At 30.8% G+C, this 22,272-nt stretch overlaps 1 protein-coding gene across 1 annotated transcript in view; it reads right to left on the bottom strand.

Moving 5' to 3' along the window:
• Nucleotides 1-22,272, bottom strand: part of Smp_129830 (putative cadherin) — a gene marked incomplete at both ends in the record, with an annotated part of 62,998 nt that overhangs the window by 4,484 nt on the left and 36,242 nt on the right. Inside the window, 7 exons of the mRNA XM_018793545.1 lie at nucleotides 528-1,130; nucleotides 1,222-1,682; nucleotides 3,239-3,380; nucleotides 4,103-4,468; nucleotides 10,693-10,836; nucleotides 12,497-12,895; nucleotides 13,830-14,138. Coding sequence (XP_018648046.1) covers nucleotides 528-1,130; nucleotides 1,222-1,682; nucleotides 3,239-3,380; nucleotides 4,103-4,468; nucleotides 10,693-10,836; nucleotides 12,497-12,895; nucleotides 13,830-14,138 — 2,424 coding nt within the window. The remainder of the gene's footprint in view (nucleotides 1-527; nucleotides 1,131-1,221; nucleotides 1,683-3,238; nucleotides 3,381-4,102; nucleotides 4,469-10,692; nucleotides 10,837-12,496; nucleotides 12,896-13,829; nucleotides 14,139-22,272) is intronic.

A 22,272-nucleotide genomic window follows, 5' to 3' on the forward strand; every position in this document is an offset into this window, starting at 1 on the left:
ACAAATACTTTATCGCACAGAGGCTACCCCGCTAATAAGAGCAGAATCCTGCAATTAATTACGACTAATCAATTCCAACAAGGTGATAAATGTTGCACTCTGAATATAAGTAGGTTTTTAACTGATTTATCTGTGTGATCACATATGCCAATTAGAGACTGACCAGCTGCAGTCCTAACACATTGATGAGAAGATTCAAACAAACATTACTAAATGAACAAATAATTTTGTTCATTGGTTACTGATTGATTGTTCGATTGACCCATTGTTTAATCTATAACATGATGTCCTTCCAAGGGTAAATGTGATCACACAGATAAATCAGTTAAAAACCTACTTATATTCAGAGTGCAACATTTATCTCCTTTTTGGAATTGATTAGTCTTAATTATTTCAAGATTTATCATATAATTAAGCGGTTAGCTATATGTGATAAAATATTACTACAAAGCTAAAAATTTTTAAGTGCTGTCACCACTTTAAATGTAAGTTTATATATCAATTAATCATCACTTATGTTAGCTTACCAAATTGTTTTCCATTTGATTATTATGCCTGGGATTTATAAGAACATGTTGGTCATTTGAAATGTCATTTTTGGAATCATTCGAAGGACTATGGAATGGGAACGACATATTTCCATAATTCGCCTCACTATTTCTAACGTGATGCAACCAGTTATCCATACACACGTCACCGTTAAGTGGACCAGGAGGCCTATGGAATGTAGTATGATGTGAACCATTAGAAACTGGATAACCTTGTTGTTCCATTGTCCCATTAATGAAAGATCCATTTTCATCCACTAATATTCCATTATTTGAGTCTGGACCTCCTGGATACGTTGGAGGTCTATTTCTTAATCTATTATGTCTTCCATTTACGCATCTATTTCCATGACGATTTCGTGAGCATGGTTTGGTAACACAAAAAACAGCCGAAATTAGGATAGCTGCTAGAATTCCTGAAACGATAGATAAAGCAGTAATTATTAGAATGTTTCTGCCACCACTTGGACCCCATTCATCAAGTCCAAGTCCAGTTATGTTGCTCACATAGTAACTAGATGATAATGAACTTTGTCCCAAGCCTCCTGAGGCAGGCTTGTCTTCAACAAGTAACGGAAGAATCTGAAATGCGTATGGAAAGGAGAACGAATTGTTAATACCTTATTTAATAATAAACCCATTAATTTCGTAAAATATAATATTGATGAGTTACCTTTTGATCTATTTTCATTCGAGGATGTCCACGATCAGATGCGGTCACTTTAAAGAAATGATACCCTAAATCAATTGGTGCCATATGACGTATTAATATTAATTCGCCAGTCTCTGGCTGAACTCGAATGAGAGGATTTGGTCTGATCTTATCCACTGATAAATCATAAAATTCTTCAAGCAAGTAAAATACAGCCCCATTGTCTCCAGCATCTGGGTCTTCAGCATACAGTTTGCTTATCACTTGATCAGGTTTTTCGTACACAGATAGGCGAACTACTGGCTCAGGAGCCGTAGACTGTGTATTCGTATCTGTAAGCGGACTTGATTCACTTTGATATTCCTGATCACTACGCTTTTGATTGCCCTTTGCTACGTTATAGTTGTGATCTTCCGAAGGTTGGTCATAAAGTTCGATGCCCCTATTCATATGTCGTTTGTATCCACTGAGTTGTGTGTTATCTAAGCGTAAAAAGAAATGCGAAGATCTATTTAAGTGTATTCGTATTAGGTAACCAGTTAGAGTAATTTAGGAGAAATAACATTTCAGTCTCGAAGATATTTTCAGAGATTTTCCATAAACTTAGTTTTATTAACCTCACGTACTTATATGCAACACTTAAATAGAATAATTAACTGTGATTTAAAACTATTGTAGAACATTGGAAAAGATATGCAAACAATTGTTGACGGAAAAGGTTCCGCCATGGACTAATTGCGCTAGTGTGTTTTCAGTTGGAAAAGGTATTGAGTAATCATGATCTTTCAAAACTTTATCGACAACCAAGTTTATTAAATACTTAATTGTCTCAGTAAATTATTCATCAGGTGGTTGGTTTATATTTTGCAAACCTCTACTCCAAACCAATGAGTGTCTTGTAAAGTGGAAATTTGAAACTTTAAATCAAATATTTCATTTAGATGGTCGAATCCTTACTGGGTAGTAAGTCACAAAAGATCAGTTCCTTTGTTTTTCACATTTATATATACTTTCTGTGAAGATTGATAACTCATTGCACATCTTCTACCATGGTTTTCATTACCACTGACTTTTGTGAACATAAATACCAAGTGACTTGTAAAAATTGTTGACTTACAACCAATTTGCTTGATAGTTGAATTATTACTCATTGTGAGCAGTTAAGGGATCCTTTCATTTCAAATATATCTCACTGAAATGGCAATGTAAATAGTTTCAACCTGTATAAGTATGAATCAGTTTTTTCTCTTAGTTCTTTTTCTTCCAAGTTTATTTAATTGTCGAATTGTGTATTCGGAACTTTGAAACAGTCATAGCACGAGTCTGTTTCAAATATGCATTTTTCAACTGAGTTTAACACAACCATTATACGTCAGATATCAAAATATTTACCTCTGAAGACTCTTCAAAGAGTCCAAGTTCTCCAGTAAGCTGTGAAATGTCCTTATATTACGTAATATTGTAGGTAGAAAAAACAATCGACGAGAGAAATTCGTAGATGGAAAATGTCTGAGTCACCAAATGTTTAGTACCAGAAATTAACAGAAGTAATGCATTATCTTTTGAAACTATAAATAAGGAAGCAGACCTAATGATAGTGAAGAGTTTTTCTTTACCAACAGTTTACTTTTAGGATTTACTAACTTTCATTTGAGGTCAATGAAAACCATGGGACTGTCGAATTTGTTTGCTTTAAAACCTTTTTTAATTGTATTGCAATGTAGGATTTGATTATAGTACATCATGATGTAAGAAGAAATGAAGTGTGTACAAAAGCATTAAATGACAAACCGTGTCGAATAACCTGATTTATTTTAATATTTTTCACTGATATCATAATTATTTAGACATGGATTATTTTGAATTATAGCTAACTTTCAACTGTATCTATGTGACAAAGTATATCAAACATTACAGTAAATTCACAGGCAAGAAATGTTAGGTTTACTATATAAAATTCTTTTTAAATCACTGTCTGATTTGAGTGTGGGATTGTTATTCACAAAGGGAATTATTTTGATAATAATATTCAACGTACTCGGAATTAAAAGTCCGTGTGGACTTAAAAATTGGGGTTGATTATCATTCAGGTCCAGAACAATAATACCAATAGTTCCAGTTGTTGTTAGTGGTTCATCTAGTGACTGGTCACTCACAACGACTGTGAGGCGATAATGATCCTACAAATCAATACATAGATCCATTACTACTTATATAAGAATATTTTGACTATTGTCATTAGTAATATGGCTAGAAAGAAGGAATAGATCATATATTGCCATAAGGCCACATGATAAATGAGAATTGGTATTATTGGATATCTATTTAGAGTAATTGAATTATTCACCTGACCAAGATGACAACATACTTGTCTGTTTATGACTCAGTTGGGATATAAATAAATACAAATGTAATTCAGCTCTTCAAAAAACTCTCCATTCAGATCTAGTAATCTATATCCTCACAGTGGCCTGGTTGAGCTTTTAGAAACACCAGTTGGTAATCTAGTCGGAGAACGGAGTACAACAGTTTCTATCCCAGAACAAAACTACACACATAATAAGCACTGTAATTTTATAGAAGTAAACCACTTACTTTAATGTTTTTTCAAACAAGACTTAACTTGATTAACAATTTTTTCTACATGAGAAATAAAAACACTTGTATTTGTAACCAAAGGAACTGAGATGAATTTTTCGTGTTTGATAGCCACAAGTTATTTGGAGAACTTTGGATTTTATATAAATCAGTTGCAATTACTTTTTCCTATTCTGTTAGAGTATTGTAATTTGTCCCAGAGTATCTAGATTTATCCTAACATTCTATACTACTAACAAAATATTAAGTAGGTTAGTAAAGTAATAAACATGTTTCAATGGTAATCAGTCAGTATTACACTTACCTTCTCTTCTCTATCCAACTCAACATTTGTGTACAGTGAACCATTAGGCAAAAGTCTGAACCTTTCATGTATGCGGTATACCGGGTCTGGAAATAACATGAATCTCAACTGAGCATTTAATCCTTCATCTTTATCAGATGCCAGTATGTTACCCATATATGTATTGACCGGCATATTTTCTCTCACAATAAATAAGTTTTTCAAACCAAAACGTCCTACAGGTAGATCATTGGTTTTTAAAAGAGACTCATCGGCTTCATATGACGCTAAGACTGGACTGTGGTCGTTGACATCTAATACAGTTATATTGAGTAAAACAGATGAAGATAAACGAGGTTTTCCATTATCCAATGCAATTGCTGTGACCTAAAATGGAAACGATTATGGCTGTAGTGAACAAAGTTGTATATATACATTCATAATCTTGATTCAGTATATTACAATAAATGTCTTTACTTTGTGACTGAATACATCTTCCAAATATATATACATTTCAAACTCTTTATATTTTCCGAAATCAGTATTCCGTGAAATATCTCAGCTGTTATCTGAAATCACTATTCTTGAACTGTTATTACGCTTTAGTCATTAGATTGGAGAGATAAAGACTTCCTTATGTGGCTATAATATCCATTTTTAAATAAGCCACCACAGGTAACTGGGTGAAACTTTAGTCAAATAAAATAAAGATTTTTAAATAAAAGCTTCATTGGTAAACATATTACCAACATTTCACTTTGTGATTGGGATTCCATACTGCACTATAACAGATCAATTTCCGGCAGTCATAAAATTTATGTATTTGCTGTCTTCATATAAGGTTAATTAAAAAAGGAAAATGACAGTCATTTTAATAAACTACTTGGGTTGTTTAAACCTCAGTTAAAGTAAATAGAAAGCCAGACTATTAATCCACATAAGAATAGCAATTTCTGTCATGGATTTCCAATTTCAAGTATCATAGCTCGGGTCGCAGATCATTAAGCCTGTAATACGAAGAGTAATATCGCTAAGTTCTGGTGATATTTTAAATTAATATTTCTTATCAATGTACATAACTTCTTCTATGGTCGTGACCTATATGGAATCGGTCATATACTTTATGCTCTGTTTATATAAACTTACCTTAAAACAAGCGTTAAGCTATTAGCCCCTAACTTTAAGTCTGACTGAGAGATTTCGATCAATGGTCTCAGTCATTTTGAAAGTGATACGAATCGTAATAACTTAAGAACTGAATGGAGCTATTGGATTTCAATATATCGGTCTAAAGATACTGTGCTCACAGAAAAACTTAAATATTCTTTGTTCGATACAGTCTAAAACTGACAGTATGAATTACTGATACTCCTCAAACTAAGAAAAAGCTATTCAATGTTTCCTGATTTTCAAAAATTTTCCAGCTGATGTCAAATTTGTGGCAAATACTATTTTTTTTTATAGTTAAGCAATGATTTTCAAAGTGCTCAAAAACGTAATAAAGATCAGTATATCTAAGAACAGAGATTAATCAACTTATATTACATAGTTTTAATCTATTTAAATCTTAACCATTATATAATTAGAACAACATATGTAAGTGTACAAATTTTTTAGTCGAACGAACTGAATTATTCTCTCTCTCTCTCATGGTAATAAGAATTGAGTTAATTCACTTAACAACTATTTTATTCATCTATCAGTAATATGATCGAGTTACCTTTTTTTGAAATATACATGTCTGTGAATACGAAAACAAATAAATAGATGTTTTCATAGTTGAAATCATGAGTCAATTGAAGCTAGACCCCTTCTGAAATAGATATTTATTTCATAATATGATGTAACATCATAAGTGTTAAAAATCGGAAGTAGATTTTATTATTTCTATAGGTTATAAAAATATATATTATTACTAACACTATGATTTTAACACATATACACTTCACAATCATCAACTGTCACATTGTTTACAGTTAAAGATATGAATAGAATAATCAAAATAGTGACTAGAATCCAATATGCATCAATGTTTTTTAAATACAAGATGGAAAAACAAACAATAAATCCTAAATAAGATTTTTTGATCTAAAAACAACATTTAAAGTATTTAAAACAACATAGCAACTAAGTTGTTTTTTCTTTGTGACATAGAGTGGTGTTTTTTTTTCAAATGTGTCAAAAACACATACATGCATTTATCACTTTTACATATGTATTACAAAAGTTAAGTGATCGAAATGATTAACTGATCTTATGCACTAATATAGAGAGCTCAAACCTTGGTTATTCGTTATAGTTTAGATTTTGAAATGAAGTACTGAGAAGCAAAATGTACTGAATATTAGATTTTTTCTAGTTTCAAACAACTGAATAATGGTTAACCCAAGTAAATGTATATGGATTGTTGATAAGAAGGACATGAGTACTAAAAAATTCTTCGATAAACTCTGTTTATTATTAGTTAGTTGTGGTGTAAAGTATTTTCATATGGTCATTTGCGCTAGCCAGAAAGACTGGATTCTTTTGATGACTTATAGTCATTAATTCAAGTTAAAGCTTAGCTTTTCAGATGTGAATTAAAATTCAATGATTACAACATACAGTTGTTTATCACTTCAAGTGATTATTCAAGAGACATAAAATTCAGACAATGAATAAAACACCGCAAATAACTCGATTAATTAGCAGCCGATATTACTAACTTCATAGATAGTTTATGTTACAAGCTGATTTCAGCTTGGGAACCATTGAAAACTAGGAATTGATGGATAGCTGTTTCATCACAGGTTGGGACTCAGAAGCAGTATATACTTATGGCCACTTTAGAGATCAAACCCCGGACATCCAGGCTTCATGGTGAACGGCTTATCCTTGTTTCAAATAGTCCAACTTTCTGACCTCGGTAAACTCCATATTTTACAGAACGACAGTCCAAAACCACCAGTGATGTCTGTATTAGTTACGATGTTGTTGAACTCCATTGGTCCTAAATGATCACTTCAACTTCGGAAATTCTTTTTAGAACTAGTTTTTGGTGACTGTTTAGATGAAGCTATTTAGTAATGTATGCTACTGACACATTGAATTACTGCTACCACACTTACATCCTAGTAATAATTAATTTTGTTCAGATTGTTTGAAAAACGTACAACAATAGTAAGGAATACGTCAATGAATGATCGTATTTATTTAGATGAAAGACGTAAAATAATAGAAGCAGTAATTAAGTCAGATAATTTGATATAATCCGATATTTTAGAGCTTAAGCTATGAGATGAATCAAGTTCATAGAGTAACGGTATCGTCTATATTTATCTGGAATACTTGATAATCTGCATAAATTAACCATTAATTCAGAGAACGTCCGTGGAAAAGTATTCTTCAAATTCTGTAATAATCAATAGATACACTTAGTATTGTTTGCTTGTAACTTCCCATTGCTTTTTAGGACTGCAATCGATCGGTCTCTTATTGACATATGTGCATCCTATGCAGACTGACTAGATATTGCCTTAAGTCACAAGCTTTATAAACAAAGATGGATAGTGGCCAGCCGACGAGTCCCTAATAGGACGAAACTAGCGTCCTGGATTCCACTGCTTGCCACTATCCATCTTTGCTTATAATCAATAGATAGTTTAAGCTAACCGGAAAGAAAATTCTAGACCATATTTTCGCGACTAAGATCGTCACCAGATAGACTTAAGTGCAATCTAACATTAGAGGGACCTGTTAACTTTCTCTCTTTGTAATCAACCAGTAATTTAGTATGCTGACGTTTTAAATCTACCTATGATTGAACTTTTTTTTTCAATGTTTACAGAAATATCTTCCAATTGAGTAATAATAGTCTAAACACAAAAATTTTCCTTCGTCTGACTATAGTCATTCAACTTTGTTTGACTAATTTGTTTACTAATTATTTGATATTTTACAATTTTTTCAACTATACATCATGATAAAGCTAATTGTTATTACTTTACATAAAGTAGATTAGTTGTCTTTCTATATATTTAGTTAACATGTAAAAAAGAAAAAAACTCGACAAGAAGGAAACATACAGAAACAAAAAATAACTTTAAAAAGAGAAACAACAACACCAATATAGTAAATTAAGTGTATGTTTAAACGATGCAAATATGATGAGTTCTTATTTAAAGGTAATAAATATCATTTAAAAATTAATTAAATTGTTCCATTCCTTTTTAACAAACACTTCATATGTTGATTGAAGTGACTAAACTTTTTGAAATAGAATTTCTGATTTATGTTTAACATTAAATGATTGATAAAGAAAAAAAAACAATAATTAACTAAAACGGTAGAGCTAACATGGTTGGTAGTTGCTTGTTTTGTTTTGCTTATTTGTTTATCAACAGAAAAAGTTCGAAGAAATATTAGAGTTAAAAAGATTTAGAAAGATGTTTCCTATCGACAAGGTTGACCTTTTTTTTACAAAAACTTATTAACAATACTAGAAAAGATATAATCCAAAACTGGATAATTAAACAATAACTATGTATCAGAAGGAGTTTTGTGGAGATTTAGTATTTTCATAGTTGAAAGCGTGAGTCAATTGAAGGACGAAACGGTCGTCCAGTGCTTCCAGGTTTTCCCTGATGGTCTAGCTTCAATTGACTCACGCTTTCGGATATGAAAATAACTATGTACTCTCAGATGACTTTTGTTTTGAGATGTAAATTTATGTTCTATGTAGTGTTTAGTGACTGAAGCGGTTGATAATAAATAATTTCGAATGATATTTGTATTGTACTACGCGCTAACCAAGATTAGAGCATATAACTCGTTCAATTCTAATCCATTGGATGTATGGTACCACATAGTTACTTGTCAATATAGTTAACCTCTTATTTAAGTAAGCATTGTTATTGGGTGATAATGAATAATGGAACCTTATACAGGAGGGTTTTATGGTTTTAATCAGTGAACTTGGTTTACTATGAAATTGCTTCAATATGTTTTTACAGTGTCAGATTTGTTTTGATTAGTTGTCGATGTATATTATCTTCATTATTCACTGACAACTTACCACAATTTTTAAATAATCCAAAACTTAGCCAATGATAACACGTTCATTACTACATCTTCTTCCCTATTTTTCTTTGACGGGGAGTCACTGAAGCATATTAGAATACATGATATGTAAAGTGTAATATAAGTGCTCAACAATATCTTAAATTTTCCTTTCTATAGAGTATCTTGTAAGGGAAAGACTTGAAGCATTCAAGTTTGAAGCCGAATGATGAATAATGATTAGTGTAGAAGACTTGGAGGTATTTTTTTAATCTTGACAGTTAAAAAGTATATTAAAGTGAAATATCTTGCAGGACGTTATATTTTGAACTTAGAATTCCCTACTTCAGCTAAACATAATACTGAATAGGATCACTATTATTTAATATCAGTTGAGATTAAAACTTCATCAGGATACCTATATAGCTCTCTATTTCTAATCTACTTTAAAACTTAAATGAGCATCGATAGAATAACGGATGACATTTATGAGACTTAAAATGTGTTCAATAACCAAAACGAAACTTCTACTCTGCTATGTAGTAATTGGACGAAATTACATTTATTCATTTCATCAGTTTTCTAGAGATATTGAAATTGGATTATTGATCTTGAATGTCACATTTTCAATCTAATTAACTACTTTACCAAGTACAGATTCATGTACCTAACTTTAAACCGCACTCAAAGTGTCCGGATTAGTGATACCACTTAGTTGTTCAGATCAAAGTGGGTGGAATAGCGTTTGAGTACGCCACTTGATATCCAAAAGTCAAGCGCTTTGAAAAGTGAACCATCACTTTACATAGTTTCATATATATCGGCTTTAAGTCATCATGACAGTCCTTTAGGACGCTTATACATATATCTTGTTTATCTTAGTGAGTTCAAATAAAAGCTATTATTATTCAATACTGTTCAACGGTTTGTAATTAAACACTATATGTATTAAAATTACTTGATTGATCCAAATTAATCAGTTAATAGTGGAATTATGATTTTCCCAAAAAAAATTTGTGGTAACACAAATATGGTATCTTTTTAAATTTCAAAAACCCATTCCCAGTGATACCAGTTTTAAGATATTGTCTATAAAATGACCGAATGGATCTACATAGGTTAAAATTTTTATAAATTGTAATAAGATAAATACAACTTCACCAATAACCTATTTAGCATCATATAATTAAGTTAGATCCATAAGAGAAAATATACAAATTTAACTAAAATTAATATTAACTTCGTGGAATAAATCAGTTAATAATCAGAAAATCAAGCTGTATAAAACAAGGTTACCTGAAAGATTATCTACATTGATGGATATTGATTGTAGTAAGAAATTTTGTCAAGTATATTAGATATTAACTTTGATTATTTCACGTTATTTAGTCAGTATAGAATACTTTTATTTATTTACGAATGTAATTAAGGTTTTCAAAATGAATGAATAAATAAACGAACAAATTGTTAAATTTAATGGTAAACCTATCCTACTACGTTGTAAGGATCTAATAGTAAGCCATATGAAAATTATCGTAGACTTCAAATTAATTATTGTATCTATAGTTACTTACTTGATATGAATCGCGTGTTTCACGATCAAACATTACATTTGGAGTAATCCAACCTGTTAAAGAATCTACTTTGAAGTTAGCTCTATCCAACAGAGAATATGTGATTCTAGCATTTTCTCCTTCATCTGAATCATGAGCTCTAATCTGTCAAGGACAAGAATATAAGATTATTCTTTTTATGTGACCAATGAATGTGATCGAGATAAATAGAAATACAACTACATTTGAAACTAATCAAATTATAGTTCAGTAAAATTATATTATGGTAAATACAGATGTTTAAATATTATGCATTTACAATTGTGTGGCTATCGACATTCTGCTTGTCAGATCAAATCTTATCTACCAGTTTTAATTGCAACCATTTAGTCTGAGTGATTAGGCTTCGCGTAGATCATATATTGATATTATTTTCTTAAAGGTAATCAATGGGAAGTCTTAGGTATTGGTTCCATGCTAATTGATATTTGTTGACAAGAGATATCTAAAAGAGGTCATTTGGAATCTTAATAGTCCAATATTAACATCTTGGTAATACTAGGTAACTCAGTTTCAAATGTAGCTGGTAACATCAGCTTAATGAAGGTTAGAGATATAACCTTATAACGATTGATATCTTCCGAAAAACCTAAATTTAAGGCCTCCTATAGATCACCTTCGACTGCCTCACATTTGATATACAGAACCTCAGGAGTGAACTGTATTGGATTTATCTGTCTGAAATGTTGTAGCATAAAAAATAAAAAGTTACTTATTAAAATGTTTATACTATAAAATTCAGTGTACATTGATCATTTAGCACCAAACAATCCTTAAATATTTTTCATCATCTACAAATCATCTTCACCATCTCAAAACCCATGAATAAGTAATTTAGTACTTTGAAACCTAATAACAAAATGAATACTTCTAATAAAGATAAGTCTCATTTTAGTTCAGCTAGAATTGATCCCCTTAAAAACGAACATCTTGATTTGTACATATATTGATGTCTGTCATATTTTAGTCTGTATCAAATAATTATAAATTTTGAGCATGGTCATATATGTGTTTGGTTGGTGATTGTAGCGTTAAATAGGGAAACTAATTGTGTTAGGACTGAGAACAAGTAGTACAAATAGCTAGTAATCCCAATTGTTCTACATATTGTATTTATCGTTAATTAAATTCTTACAGAGTAATATAATGAAGATGACATGAAAGGCTTTGGTAAATGAGATATAATAGATAATTCTTTTTTTTTAATACTAGAATCATGTTATATAAAAATTAATGACAGTCGCTTGCCCATTTCGTTTTTGACTCAGAATGTTGGAGTATGCTTGTTGGGATTCCAAGATCCAGCCCAATATATTAAACAATGATATATAGGAAGAACTTAACAGTTATAATTTTTTAAACCATCTAATTAATCGAACGTAACGATAGGGATAGAATTGTCATCGAATTTGTAAACGAAACAAATATCTTTTCATAGTTAAATTCATGAGTTGATTTAAGCTAGACCACCACTGAAAACCTAGGATCACTGGACGGCCGTTTCGTCCTAGTATGGGACTCCTCAGTAGTGCGCATCTACGATCCCACACCCTGTATCTCCACAAACCCTCACTCAGATATCTTTTCATTACGGCTTATTTGAGAAATAGTATATTGTTGTTAACCGTAACTATGGTAAAATCTAATTTTAATGATTTATTCACAGCCGTGAAAATTGTTCAAAGAAAAGTGATTATATCAGAAAAACTCCCATCATAACTTACATATATATATATATATATATATATATATATATAGTACTTACTTGTACTACTTTTTCACCAATAGGATTATTTTCTTGAATGGACATATGATAAATGGAATTTTCAAAAATTGGTTTGTGATCATTTACATCTCGTATGGATAAAGTTGCTGTCATTGTTGATGTCAAACGTATTTTACTATCAGAGTTATGTGATACCATTCCGCCAGAGCTTAAAGCACCATCTGAACAAATTAAATATATGATTAGGTGACCGGGTATAGGATTCTCAGGATCTTCTCTATCAAGCATGATTCTGGTAGTTAGATCATAAACTTCTGCATTTGGATTGACAGTTGGATCGGGTAGAAAATTAAGTGCCTGACGACGAACCAATCCTGGTGGCTCTGAACATTCTACAAGTCCATTCACACTAGGACTGTCAGGGTCACGTATTCGCACCTAGAGTATAAAGTTTGTAACATACAACACCTTATGTACAAAATTAAATTAATAAAAAGAAATCATCTCGTTGAATAAAGTAACTTAAAATGCTGTTCATACAATTCCCTTTTCAATTATAAAATTTAGATAAGGATACCAGACTGAAAACTAGTTTTTAGGCGACAATCTAAATATATTATCACATTATGTCGTTTTCATGGTATATAAACAGAAGTGATCGCATTTCTGATCAACACTAATCAACATGTTTTGATTACAATGTACAGTTAAATTATTGTGTACGTAGTCATCCGGTGCATGTAAAATTTGTGTTGGTTTCCATACGGTACTCATAAGCATTACAAAATTTGTTTTTTGCCTGTGAATGAATTCAGTGTTTCCTTTTCGCACCTCATTTTTATGATTAGGCAGAGAGAACAGTATAGTATTTTTTCAGGTCTTCATTCATCAGAACGATAAAATTCAATTGAAACATTACACACATATGAGATCAAACCAGTTTTGTTAGCTTTGATACAAATGCATAAAAGGTAAATTGTTCAGATTGTCGCCACACCTTGTAAAATACAACTAATATGCTCACTGTGTTATATTTTTTAAATTAAAGTCTGATTACTGACTAAAATGTTTGTACTACTTGAAGACAGTTTTTATTTATGAACTAAAAATTACTCTACAACCATTAAATATGTAGCAAATAAAATGGATAGTTGATTCCAACTTCGAACTTTTTAACAACCGGTGTCTAGTTCACTGAATATGGTTTAATCCGAAAATCTCAAGCTTCTCACTGAGTATGAGAAAATCCAATCACTACATAATCATTTTTGTTATCGGATGACAGTAACAATACATTTTGAGTATCAAACAACTTATAACATTTTAATAAATAATGGTTTATGAAAGATGAGGAAATGCTTATTCATCTTACCCGTCCAATTAATTTTCCAGGTGGAGAATTTTCATCAGCGATTAGTTGTTTAGGATTTAATTCAAATGCTGGTGGTTCATCATTAACATCTAATACTTGAACATTCAAAGTAGTACGAGCAGAGAATTCTCCATCAGTAACTTCAACTGGAATTGAATAAATATGACGTAATTCATAATCTAAACTACTATGAAGTCTAACATGTCCATCAGCTTCAATATGAAATGTACTTGACATCACTTGATATTCTAATGAAGAAGCCATTGTATATGTGAGTTTAGATGTACTATCTGGATCATGAGCAACAAGCTAAATAATGTAAAATTTATTAAGATTGAAAGATATTACAGATTGTTAAGTGTTTTAATCAATTTGAAAGTTGATTTAATAAAAAAGTATATCACGTAATTTATAATATCAAGTACTGTCTCTGGCGCAAGACTGATAGGTCCTGGGTTGGAATCTCGCGAGGCGGGATCGTGGATGCGCACTGCTGAGGAGTCCCACAATAGGACGAAACGGCCATCCAGTTCTTCCAGATTTTTCATGTTGATCTAGCTTCAATTGACTCATGATCTCAACTATATAGAAACTATTATTTTAATCATTCAAATAACAAATATATTGAATATATAAATATAGAAATTGAAATCTTCTACAGTTTGACTTAGATATACTAGTCAATTTCTTGTACTTAAAACTATAATTTGATTGATACAATTCATTAAATTATTTAATACTTTGATATTTTATCTAAATAAATTTTGAATGAATGTGATCGATTGTAGGTTTCGTAGTCTTTTTTATAGAATAGGTACGAAAACATTTAGTTATGAACAACGTAGCTTTGCAAGTTATCTTGAAAATACTCTTAATTCACACAAAGTATGATCTCAACTAAGAGGACTTGGAGATAAAACATCATAAGTAAGACAACATAACTTTCATCGACCTTATTGAGCTCAAACCTAATTATCTGGCAGGATCAAATATGGCATTTCATCAACATTAGTTTCATTATACCATTAATAATAATAATAATAATATTCACAAATAAGGACTTTAATACATTGGAGTGGCGCGCTTCCCTTGATCAAAGCTTCATAACCTTAAACCATTACTCTATCATTGCCTTATTATCCTTATTTCGATTTATTATGATCTTCAAATATAAATCAAGTGACTGTAGTAAGTTTAAAATGAAATATTCGCTTTTCTCTTATATTACACTCCACAATCACTAAAGGTTAATACAAATATTAATAGCCTTTGCCACAGAGGAACAAGCTTGATTATTATGAAACCTCTAAAAGCTGAATGTTTTCCAATTCAGCTAACGTCTAAAATCTCTCTAATCTAAACCATTAGGAGGTTTATACGAGTTCAGTATTCTGTTTATCGTTACAGTTGACTGGGTGTAAGTTTTAAAGAAGCATGAATGGAAATCTAATGCGTGAATTTAGTATACATAGCAAATTTTGAAAGTGAGGAGCCAGTCATTGTTTTCATAATGCAAATACTGACAACAAATTGATTATTTAAAAAGTGAATAACATAGAAGTGAAAGATCAGTTTAAATCAAACCTCTTTGACCAATATTTTATTGAGAATATCAATTCAGTTGCTATCATATAATTAAATTTATGAGCTAAATATTTGATGTTAGACCTGTACTCAGAAAATGAATGTTTACCATCAAAAGCACTCGTAGTTTTATAAAATTTCGACATTTTTTTTGCTTTACAACAATTAAAATGGTATATATTTTAAGATACAAGTCATTTAATATATCTTTGTATGAAATTATTATGTAACTGGAAGTCTAATTGTTGAAATATACATTAAAGGGCTATCCTCGTGTACATGTAGAACTTCACATAACAAAGACAGATCTTGAAATGAATTTATCAGTATCTCATGTAGTACTAATTTTTATGAAATACACTGAGATATCTAACACCTACAAAAGTTTACTACATCTTAAATATGTGAAAAGTTGTGTTACATAGATGTAAAATATCAGATCACTTCTGAATTTTAGATAAGAATTCCTCTCTATATTACTTACGTTTACGTTTGATCTGTTCATTTAAAATTTTGATTTAATTAAATCAATAAATTTTGTCTTAACTAAATGGACAGTGAACGGACGCATCATACAAGGTGCCTTCAAAAGATCACTCACTCTTTTCTGTTTATAGTCTTTGTCCATACCTACCTTAACAAATAGATAACATCTTTGTTAATACAAACTCTACCTAATATGATTTGTTCTTCTAACCCAACTACGCCTAACTTGTCTTCCCTAAAACAAGTGACCAATCATGATTAGTTTAAAACTGAGGCTTTGGTCTATCTGCCTTAATAGATAAACGATGAAGTCAAAGAAACCATTACTTATGCCTAATTCAACTTTGTATGTTTTAAGAGAAGTGGAAATAGAAATTTGCAAGAAATTTGTTCAAAACAATGTGATAGTATTCAAGCAAAAACTTTATACAGAAAGGTAGTTTTTTTCTAACTCAAATTTATTTTTAGGATGGGGGTTTGTGATGATTGTAGTAACTTTATAAGTTGAATTCATGAATCGATCTAAACTAGACTACCATTTCAATGGTGACAGATGTATACAAAACCTACAAAATTGCTTTGGAATACCAACGTCATATTATTGCCGTGATAGGACTGTATAAGAAAAATATTAAAGTGATTGCAAAATATTCTAAGTACATCGATTTATATTTCTTTTGTTAACAAGTGTAAAATACTTACCTGAAGTTACGAACTACTGGAGATTATTTTGACCCTAATGTGTACAATCATTTCATGAAACATCATTAATAAGAGTGGTTTAAGATTAATTGGAAGGGTTATTTACTGCAATTTATTTGGAGCACAAAGAAGTTAGCTCATACGTTTCCGTATCTAGGCATTATAATATTACCAACAAGTATGCTCGGTGAATAAATTCTTGCTGAATTAAAGTACATAGTAAGAGAAACCATCCAATTGTCCAGGATATCTAGATGTGGTAAATTTAGTTCTCTTAAAAGTATATAAAGCGAGGCCGCATGAAGCAGTGAAGTATTTTTGTTTATATAAAATGGAAAGCACAAAATAACCTTTCACATTATCACATAAACTTAAAGATCTTCGGAAACTTTGAGATTTCCAATATCACTGTGTAATGTAAATCATATAGCTATAATTATTATTGTTACTGAATCATTTCTAATTTAACTGCCAAACCCATCAAGTCATTGCGATTCTCGATTCCATACCATATAGGTTTTAATGTATCTGGTATTTAGAAGTATACCAAACAATACCAGACTAGTTCCTCTAAGCTTCCCAGTAATCAGTAGCTTTTCCAATAAATGTCATTACAGGGTAAAAACTTTCTCTGAACGACTCAAATCCCACTTAATCTTTTGAAGGGAATAAATTAACTGTTCATATGACTTTAAGATGTTTTTATTTGGTATTTCAATGAGGATTAATGTGATATAATTATCAGACTAAGTATCAAGAAATAATTTAGGCTATCGATACAATGGAATAAAGTGTGAACATTTTTGAAAAATAAAATTACAACACTCAGTCTTATTATTGTCAACTTCATGTGAAGTTTAGATTACCAATGGTTAAATTTATTCTTTTCATTAAGCTAATCAAATTATCCAACATAGTAACAAAACTATATTTCTATAGCTAAACAATATAATTGCGATTTTATTTGTTTTAATTTATATATAAAGCCCACTTAAGTTTTATAAATAAACTTAAACTGTCATTATATTATGGAATGTCACAATGATAATGGTAACTTCTATTGATTGATAATAAGAAATAATTCAAACCTTTTGATATCGGATTTTATGGTTTCGTAATTGTTCAAGAGGTTAGTTAATTAATGAATCAACTTGAAGTAAGGGAACATTATGAAAAATTCTGTAATAATCCTTGGTAATATGTTTCTCAGTGAGATTGAAAACTGAAATCTAGCTCATTTAATTTGATGTAGAGTAATAAGTATTCCTAAGATATTAAGATGAAACATATAGACATTGTTTATGTGTCTGAATAAAGAAAGAACTAACGATTATCTTTAATTATTTTTAAGAATAAATTGTGATACACAACTAATTTCCCAAATAACTAATTTATCGATGGTGTATGTTAAGAAAGTTATATTTCATGGGTAGGTATCTTATGGTGTATTTCTTTTCATTACATTTTTACATTGATTGTGATGATAAAATGCAATCAAACATTTGACAGTATTCGTTTGTCTATCCACAGTTTAAATGTGTATTTGTACAGAATGTTATGCTTGCTATAGCTACAATCTGAGAGATAACTAAATTATCACAATATGGAAATGATTTTTATTCTAGTATGTACCTAACAAATGCTGATTCCTTTGATTTAAGACTGGAAAACGATGTCTAATTTAAATTGCCATTGTGTATAACAGGGATTTCATAATGAGATCATTGTGTTTAATAATACACAGTGTTTTTACTAGACCATCATTGGGAACCTGGAAGCACTGGACGGCCGCTTCGTCCTAGTATGGGATGCCTTGAGAGTATTATCGAAACAATAATATCTGTCAAAAGTATAAAGTTTGCTGACTTATTTAGTACTTCCCTTTTGTTAAATAGCGATCGGTAGACATTGCTGAATTTCATACATTACAATCTAGAATAATTTTAATTTGACAACAACTGGAAACCAGGATTTACTGAATAGCGGCTTCATCCATGTATAGGACTCATCAGCAGTGCGTTTATACAATCCCTATACTGATCAAGCCCAAGAACAGGTTCTATGGCAGATCCCAACTTCTAGATCAATGAGCCGATATCCACTGATTTATATTTTTAGCTCTTGTCAGTTTGAGATATTGTGCAACCACTTTTTAATTACTGCTTCACATCCGACATTATTGAACTCCTCTAGTCACATCTCACTAGGAATTCAGGAATCTCATACAAGTGTAAAGCAGTTGTTTTTCTTTAAAATTGATTATTTGGACTTATTTGATAAGCTTTGATAGAATTTCAGATTTTCCAATGAAATTTCACACAGCGAAATTCTATGTCACTAATTTAACTTGTATTTTAATGACTGACATATTTCAACTAAAAAAGGTATTTACAGTAATTCAACATTGGTAAAGAAACTAAATTAGAAGGGAAAATGAAGTGACAAAATTCATAATTATCTTCATATTACTTATACAATATAATCTAATGCTAAGGTAGGAAGATGAATAAATATATTATCAGAAGGGGTTTGTGGAGATTTCAGTATTTTCATAGTTGAAAGCATGAGTCAATTGAAGCTAGACCACCATCTCGCGAGGCGAGATCGTAGATGCGCACTACTGAGGAGTCCCACATTAGAACGAAACGGCCATCCAGTTCTTCCAGGTTTTCCTTGATGGTCTAGCTTCAATTGACTCATGCTTTCAACTATGAGAATAAATATATCCTTTTAATGATCAAATAGTTCCGATCATATACTCAAATATAAATGAATAGTATAATTAATAGATTATAACAGTTTAATATTAAAGAAAATTAAGTTTTTCACCTGTTATTCTATATTAACAGTATTTAATGTTTATATTTTTCATTATTTCTTATCTAATAAAGATGGAAAAATTATGTAATCGAAACTTTGTTAAAGAAAAAAAAATTTTCTCATTAAATTGGGAATACAGACAGGTGACTTTAATGAATATTGACAAAATAGTATAATAGACTAAGGCAGTGTAAACATTTTCAGGTACTGACAAACAAACAAACAAACAAAAAGTAAAAAAATGAAAGAGAAACTGAATTCAATACCATCTCTGTTGTATTGAGCAAGAAATATGACAATTAATTTACTACTGTGAACTAAAACAAAATCTTCATATTTGTTCACCATCAAATTACAACATAATAAATAGATTATATGAAACAATATTATTATATTTTGTAATTTGTCAGTCATAAATAAAAATAATAATAATAAATATCTTTCATTGTATCAAATATTGAATAGGACCTATTCAAAATGAGGGGTGGGGTAGGTCAATTTTTATCAAGAAATTGATGATGAGTTATTTAACAATTGCATTAGAAAAGTCAACAGACGGTTCATGTATATTGATACTCCCTTTGCAATTAGCTTTTCTGGTTATAGTTTTTCACAGTATAATATTGATAATTTTAAGCAAATTGGTAATCATTTATAAGCTGTGGATTGGTTAAAGGTAGTTGACAGGGAACCATTGGTTAGCTTTCTCATTAGTTAGAAGTTGTCAGCAAGGCATACTTAGAATCTTAAGGGGACTGGTGTTCTCTGGAATATACCATTACACATCACTTATTATTATTAGCTTTATTCAATATTATATTTTTGGTACAATATAGAATTCTCAGCACAAAGTATTTCAACAAGTTTCCGTTTCTTACTTCTTCGTCCTTCCTGACGATAAATATTGAGTGATCGCCAGCTAGAAGTTAGCAGGCCAGTCAATCGACATCTGGATAATGTACATTCTTCTCATTGCATATTGCCAGCAACCGCGATATCTCTGATTAGGCCTTCTGTAACCTTTACAGCGAAAGGTCTTACACTTTTCAGAAACTCACCTGAATAGGTTGTGCGATTAATAGGTATAATGATGTATTAAAACAAACGAAATTAGATAACTTGTTGAAATATCTAGATGACAGGAACAGGTAGCCTAGATGCTTAAACAGGCCGCCTGTCGCAGTCTGAGATAATACTACTGAGTCATTAATGTGTTGTGTCTGAAGCGGTTTCGAATTCACTTAGTTAGCGAATGGAACAAGACTTGTGACCAGAGACCAATAAGTTAGCTGTTCTGACGCGTTCCAGACCCAGCTAACTAGAGTAAGAAGTCCAAGTTGGAATCGGGGAAAATATATTCCGTAAGCAGCCCGAAGCACAAGCAGTCTGAACAGGAAGAAACCAGACGTATATATATAGCATAAAATTGTCCTTGGGAAGCATTACAAAATACCACACTAAAAGACACAACGGACTAATAGCGCTTAAGATATTTCCAAATGGGGAATACGACTCGAAGGTGAAAAGAGCGCTTTTGTCGCGAAAGCAAAGAAATTCAAATTTTCAAAATAAAATTACAAAAGTAAGTCATTTACCAAGTGAGTTCTGGGGATTTAACATCCCCAACAGTCTGAGATAATACTACTGAGTCATTAATGTCGAGAATAAACTTCTATAAGACTGAGGTATTTATACTGATTAATGACTCACTGGTGACTGGTGTTATTTTTGTTTAATCCTTACTGCTGATCGGAATCCCAAAAGATTTTACGTACATCATGCTGATGAATGTTAAGTAACACAAGACATATGTCCATGTTTTCTTGCGGGATACCTATAACCATCTAATATAAAAAATAATGCACTTCGTGCCTAGTCACTTAGACTACTGGCCACATTACAAATTAATCGATGAAACTCTATTGTCACTAAAAGACTACACAAATATGACATTAGTTTTTGTAATCTGTTTAACTAACTTACTGATTAAAGAAACATTTTTTATGATTAATACAGGACTTTGCTCATGGCATAGAAATAAAATAATCCTCAAAATATAAATAAGATTTTGCTGTGATCAACTATGCCTTACTTTAAAATTTTCATCTTCCGAAATAATAAGATCCTTACGCTAACTGATTAGAACTTCAACACTGTACATATGAGCTTCAAATCATACACCAAACGGAAAGTGTATTTTTGAATATCATATATTTATTTAGTCTGTGTCGATTATATGGAAAGTTGTGATTATTTATGTGGTTTAGCTAGAAATTGTTGATTCTCGACATTCTATTCCACCTCTACTATTACTAGGTATTCCTTAAATAGAGGTCATATGGAAATTGTTTTGAATATAAAATAGAGTTTAAACATTACTTCCAAGCAGAATTATTTATAAATGATAAATTAACAGAAACATAGAAAGTGAATGCATTATGATGATTTTCTGGAGATTTCATTTTATCTAATTGTAAGTTTTCATTACAAACTGACTTTAATTTAGAAAATATCGAAAACTAGAACCTTCTAAAAACGATTTTCGTCCCAGTATTCTACTACAGAACAAATTTGAGACCTTATACGTATAATCTAACCTATCATATTTGAACCTTGCCTCGATTTATGTGGTCAGCTAAACTGGTAATAATCTAGTCACTAGTCTATGGGTTCATATAAAAATTGAGCTATGTTCCAAATTTACTACCATCCAAATATATGAACCCTTTAGTTTCAACTAAATGGTGTAAGTATATTACGCTCTATATTGTCCTTAAACTTTCTTGACTCGATCTATTTTCAGAAGGGCTTTTGTGGATATTTTAGTAACCCCTTCTGATAATGATCATGT

Source organism: Schistosoma mansoni, chromosome 1, assembly GCF_000237925.1.
Source record: "Schistosoma mansoni strain Puerto Rico chromosome 1, complete genome".
NCBI classification, from domain to species: Eukaryota; Metazoa; Platyhelminthes; class Trematoda; order Strigeidida; family Schistosomatidae; genus Schistosoma; species Schistosoma mansoni.